At 46.5% G+C, this 6,000-nt stretch overlaps 1 protein-coding gene across 2 annotated transcripts in view; it reads left to right on the forward strand.

The window, feature by feature from the left end:
• The window catches only part of ABCA4 (ATP binding cassette subfamily A member 4), a 136,656-nt gene extending 131,251 nt beyond the window's left edge, over positions 1-5,405 (forward strand). Inside the window, exons 48-51 of one of the 2 annotated variants that reach the window (XM_029228586.1) lie at positions 1,263-1,512; positions 3,010-3,096; positions 4,652-4,718; positions 5,109-5,405. In XM_029228586.1, the coding sequence (XP_029084419.1) occupies positions 1,263-1,512; positions 3,010-3,096; positions 4,652-4,687 (373 nt within the window). In that variant the 3' untranslated portion in view covers positions 4,688-4,718; positions 5,109-5,405. Of the gene's footprint in view, positions 1-1,262; positions 1,513-3,009; positions 3,097-4,651 lie in introns of both variants that reach the window. The other variant, XM_029228585.1, reaches the window with a different exon arrangement.
• Positions 5,406-6,000: the final 595 nt, after the last annotated feature.

Genomic DNA, 6,000 nt, shown 5'->3' on the forward strand with positions numbered 1-6,000 from the left:
AGGATTATCCCGTCCCTGTAAGTTGTGGACTGCTGTAAATAATGTGTTATTAATAACAGTTTGTGCGCCAAAGCCGACAGTCACTTAAAATAAGATTTTTTTAAGAATGTCATGCTCCTTTGCCTTCTGATATGCTTTATAAACTATGAAGGGTGGACTTATAGTTATCACTCATTTATCAGAGATAAATGAGAGCCCAGGACAGAAAAGTCACCATGTCCGTTGGTGAAAGGAAGAGAACCTAACTCACCTCATCTACACCGAGACGCTTCATCTCCATGTATCCAGGAGAGTGTCTTGCACGATACGCATCATGCTTCATACACATCATACAGATAAGTGGTTGAGAGGAAGGTCTAGTAGATTAGCTGCATTTGGGCACTTGACCCATGATATCTTGAGCAACTACAGCTTGCACACTACACAGATATCTAGGGGGACTTCAGCATGTGAGGTCACCAGACCCATGTCAGCAACTTACAGTGGCCACCTGCTGGAGACATGATTGCTCCCTACTCCTTTCCCTATCAGTCCTCAATATCCCCATGGGAGAGCACATGAGAAGGAATGTTCCCATGTGGAGGATGGTCAATTTTCCGGGGTTGAAAGGTAAAGGCATTTTATTGTAAAGGGGAACAATCCTGGATCATGGAGAGAGCACTGAAGTAAGTATACCCTGCTGTAAGTGTGAAGGGAAGCCAGCTCGCCATGCATTCACTCTGGTGGACCATTCTTTATCCACAGGTGGGTGACCTGGTGAGGGGAGGAGGGAAGCACTGATGGCCCTGGCCCTGGCAGCTCCATTTGTTCTGGAAGCTTCCCCAGGGAAGAGCTGCCTTCCTAAACTTTGCTCCCACCAGGCCAGTCTCTTAAAGGGCTGGGCAGTCTTTCCACCACCGAGTAAGCACTGGGCAGCCTGTGATCTCAGCACAGGGCTCAGACCACCCTTGACCTCAGCAAGTATGTTAAAGGGCAAGGAGCAGGGAACACCCATGTCTCCAAGAGGTGGACACAGGAAGCTGTGACACAGGTCTGGAGACCCACTTCACCACACAAGGCATTTAGACCTCTAAAAACTAGTATCAAACCACTTCTCCAGGAACCATCATGGCCCTTTTAATCCTAGTTTTAAACATGTACACTAGGTCTATAGTACATGCCTTTAATCCCCAATATTTTTGATGAGTCTAGTCCTCATTTCGGGATTTCCTTAGACCCGACTGCTAACAGGCCTGTACCACACTGCCATGTGCTTCCCTCAGGTTTGGAGATGGCTACATCGTCACAATGAAAATCAAATCCCCGAAGGACGACCTGCTTCCCGACCTGGGCCCCGTGGAGCAGTTCTTCCAGGGGAACTTCCCAGGCAGCGTGCCGAGGGAGAGGCACTACAACGTGCTGCGGTTCCAGGTCTCCTCCTCCTCCCTGGCCAGGATCTTCCGGCTGCTCGCCTCCCACCGGGACAGCCTGCTCATCGAGGAGTACTCAGTCACGCAGACCACGCTGGACCAGGCAAGGCCGAGGGGGCGCCACGTGCAGAGCGGGCCGGGCGAAGGCCGGGCTGGAATCCACACGAGAGCGAGGCAGGACATGCCCACGTGCTAACACTCTAGTCCCTCTGTCCATTAGGGCAAAACTTGGAATATCAGAAATCGTCTTCTAACAGTATTTCAGCCATCAGCAGACTTCACGGACCTTTTCACAGCATCCTTCCCAACAACTCTAGGACATTATTTCTCCTTCCTGGTTTGTGGTGATGGCCATTTTTTTTCTTTTCAAATCAACTTTACTAATGCTTAATTTAAATACAATAGAAAGCACCCACTTAAAGTGTACAGTTCAGTGAGTTTTGATAAATGTGTGCCATGTGTCAGGTTTTTTAACGTGATCGCTTTTTATTGTGGTAAAAAATACATATAAATATATATATATCATAATTAACCTTTTTTTTTTTTTTTTTTGTGGCACGCGGGCCTCTCACTGCTGTGGCCCCTCCCGTTGCGGAGCACAGCTCCGGACGCGCAGGCTCAGCGGCCATGGCTCACGGGCCTAGCCGCTCCGCGGCATGTGGGATCTTCCCGGACCGGGGCACGAACCCATGTCCCCTGCATCGGCAGGTGGACTCTCAACCACTGCGCCACCAGCGAAGCCCATAATTAACCACTTTAAGTGGCATTACACTTCAGTGGCATTAAGTACTGATAGATTCACATTGTTGTGCAACCATCACCACCATCCATCTCCAGAAACTTTTCATCTTCCCAGACTGAAACTCTGTATTCATCAAGCAATAACTCCCCGTAACCACTCCCCCAGCCACTGGTGACCACTGTTCTACTTTCTGTTGACTACTCCACGTACCTCATATAAGTGGAATCATACGATATTTGTCCTTTTGTGCCTAGCTTATTTCAGTTGACATAATGTCCTCAAGGTAAATCCACGTGGTAGCATGTGTTAGAATAGCCTTTCTTTTTAAAGTTGAATACTATTCAGTTGCGTGTATATGCCATGTTTTGTTTATCCATTCATCCATATGGACATTTGTTTCTGGGTTTCATTGGGGTTTTTTTGGTTTTTAAATTAACACCCTTAAAGACTATTCAGTAAAGCAGTGGAAATAGGCAAGTCTCTGTTTACCCTTTGAGGAGCTTCTTATCAGCATAAGCAGGTGGAGGCAGGGACAGGCACACTGAAGAGAGAAGAGGAAAGTGGGGAGATCCGCTCCTGTTCTCCTGGCTTGGGGTATTTTAGTTACTCCTTTAGAGTTTCAGGAGGACACCAGTAGCTGAGAATCTGCCTTGCCTTGTTGACCTTTTAATCCTCCTGTGGGCACTCCTTTGGCTTAGCTCACAATTCCAAGAAGAAGCCCTGTGCCCTGGGCAGGGCACAAGCTGCTCCAGCAGGGCTGTAGTTAACTGGGGAAAACAGAAAGCAAAGTGGGTGGCTGGGTGGAGGGTGCCATTTTCTGGAAACATCTACCCACTCTTGCTCTTCCCCTGCCTCCAGGTGTTTGTGAACTTTGCTAAGCAGCAGACTGAAACTCATGACCTCCCTTTGCACCCTCGAGCTGCTGGAGCCAGTCGACAGGCCAAGGTACCCCTGCTACCCCTTCCCCATCCCCTGCTTGAGGCAGATTCTTGGCTCAGGGACCCAGCTGGTCCACTGGGCCTGCGGGGCCTCAAGGCCCAGATATGCCCCCTGCAGAGAGCCCCGCCCATACCAGACCCCCACCGCCGCCCTGCCTTTCCTCACCTGTCCTGTGCTGCAGGACTTTTCAATCGGTAGTTGTGTAGCTTCCTTTTATAATCAGGAAACCTTTGGGTGGTATGGGAGAGCATTTCTGAAAAGAACCTTCCCGCATAGTTTTGCTTACAGCAAAAAAGCACTTGGATTTTGGAAATAAGCAGGGAAGATAGGAGAGACTATTAAAACATTTCAGTTGTTGGGATACTTGATATATATGTCTGATCGTATGTTTGAGTCTCAAAGGAAGGAAATTAACTGGCACTCATTTCAGTGGTGGACTCGTTTGGTTAGAGCAAGACTTATTGTCTGTTTTGTGAAGAGGGCTCTTTGTTCTTTATCGAAATATCAAGACGATGAAGGAAGAAACAACAGAAGGTATGCATCCTGGCCTGTGATAACTCTCAGGGTAGGTGCCTACAGGTTCCTGCCCTGACACAGCGCCCCATGTAAGGAGCACATTAATCCTAGTTCCCCAGAAGGAGAACAAGAGAGATCTGGAGAAAGTTCTGGAGGAGGTGCCAGGATCCAGGTGCCTTGGCCTAAGCCTGGGATGTTAAAGGTCCAATTAACTCAGCCATCCTCTCCTGACTTACCTGGAGAGTAAATCAAATAAAAGCAAAGCATTTTTCCAATAAACAAAGAATGCAAAGCCTTATTTCCCATGAAGTTCTCATTCCTCCCACCAGTTTCTTGATTGCAGGAAAAACCAAGTATAGGTAGTGACTGAAACACTCCTTTCCAAGGCACGGCTTGGGATGAATTTTTCCCCTTTCTCTTGACCAGTGGAGACCTAATGGCTACTTAGCAAAGCTGACTTTGCTCAGAAATGCCTAAGTAAAGGCACCAGGGAAAGTGAGTTTTGCTGAGATTTTCCAGCCACTCTTTCTAATTTATAGATCTCGTAGTTGCTGTCTACACCAGTAGAAAATTATTCTTTGAAAGCCGCTTGCAGTTACAAATCCTTTTTATACCTCAGAATACATAATTGGGTAGCAAAAGTGTTTCCTAGAGCTACAAATGGTCTCCGCACCCCAACCTGGCATATGCCCTCTTAAAGGGCTAATACTAGGTCATCTCTGGGCCCGACAAGGGGCATTCACAGGCTATGATCTGCAGCACTTAATTCCAAACTTTCCCCCCTTATTAGATTTGACCATTTTTCTGTTTTTTCTGTCACATTTTAGCATACAAATATTAGAAACCTACTGCAACACATTTATTGAATTGGTATCTTTCTATAATAAATTTGTGATTCAAAACCTAACTCTGACTCTGTGACATACCACCCTTATAAAGGTTTGCAGAAATCCTCCTGCATAGCGTTGGACATAAATGTCATGAAACAAACAGTAATAATGTTTTTGTTTATATTATCCCACTTTAAAACAATTTTCCTCTGTAGGAAGTGGACAAAGGGAATTCTGCACCTCAAGGATGACCTAAATGGTGACTTCTGGGCTTTTGAGACAGTAAGAACATGATAACTTTCTTGGGCTAAAAAACACACCAAAAGGTACCATAGGAAATCGTACAGAGGGCGTAGCTGATGTGCATGTCAGCATGTAGCGCGTGGGGCGGGGGTGGGGTAGGGGTGTGGGCGTGAGTCTTTAAAACGTCTGGATTGTAGAATCAGAAGGACCTGCAGGATCATCGGCTCCAACCTTTACAGACAAGGAAACAAGCATAAACTGTAAGCTTGGGTGATCTGATAGACTTCAGTGCCCTCAGCTGAGCTTCCTTCAGAGATTGACTGACAGCTATTTGACTTGAAATCTAAAAGCCATCTCACCACCTCTCCAGAAAACTGAGATGAGAAGTCCATCTGATCTCCTTCTACACTGCTTGTGTTTCCGCTGCAGCTGGAAAGGAACTCTGGGCAGCTGGAAGTGCAGGAGCCTTTGCCATATGGTCGTTCAATCAGGCCAGCCAGCATAAGTAATCCCTCGGCAGCAGAAACAAACATATGTGAGGCACACAGCGAATTCCAAATGGGGGCTCTTTTAGAAGGAAACCAGAACTGACTTGCTCACCTGGAACACCTGATGGTGAAACTGACCCAGCCAAATGAGTGCAAAACCCTTTTCATCGGAACCACAGAAGTGGAAAACTTGGTCCATCTTCCTACTGGCTGTGGCCTCCGCACTGCTCTCGTTTCAAGTGGATCTGCTTTTTTCTGTGTGTGTTTTATTTTAAGGAGAAAATAAAATGCAAACATACTTATCACAAACTATCCAAATTCACTGATCTCCCTGTGTGCACCATCTGGTATAGATTTAGACATTCTTTGTGCCTCTGTGGCTTCCCATCATTGCGTGAGCTTCTGTGAGAATTATTACCACAGGAGTGCCAGTCACAGCAAGATTCTGCAATGCTGTGGTGGAAATGAATGGACTAGTCTTGATGTTCCATGTCAAGTCCGCTTCATATGGTTTGAAGACAATACCCAACTGGCAATGCATGTAAACATTATCCACTGTCAGCTGGGTATTATTTGCATCTAGGTTTTCCGTCTGTTTGCCCAGCTTATTTAAATGCCTATCTCATAGGTATAATTAAGACAGGATACAAAGAGGCAAGAACAGGTGAGAGTGGCTCTTTGGTTGGTGATGAGACCCAACATGTCTTTGTAACTGTTTGAAGATGCTGAGGCAGTTTCCACAGTGCCGACGTGTGCATTTCTGCAATGATGTTAGGAGGCAGTGCTTTACAGGACATCTACTTGTTCGCATAGAAACACACCAAATATCAGAA

The sequence above is a fragment of the Monodon monoceros genome, unplaced genomic scaffold (assembly GCF_005190385.1).
Source record: "Monodon monoceros isolate NGI ecotype Baffin Bay Population unplaced genomic scaffold, NGI_Narwhal_1 Super_Scaffold_18, whole genome shotgun sequence".
NCBI lineage: Eukaryota > Metazoa > Chordata > Mammalia > Artiodactyla > Monodontidae > Monodon > Monodon monoceros.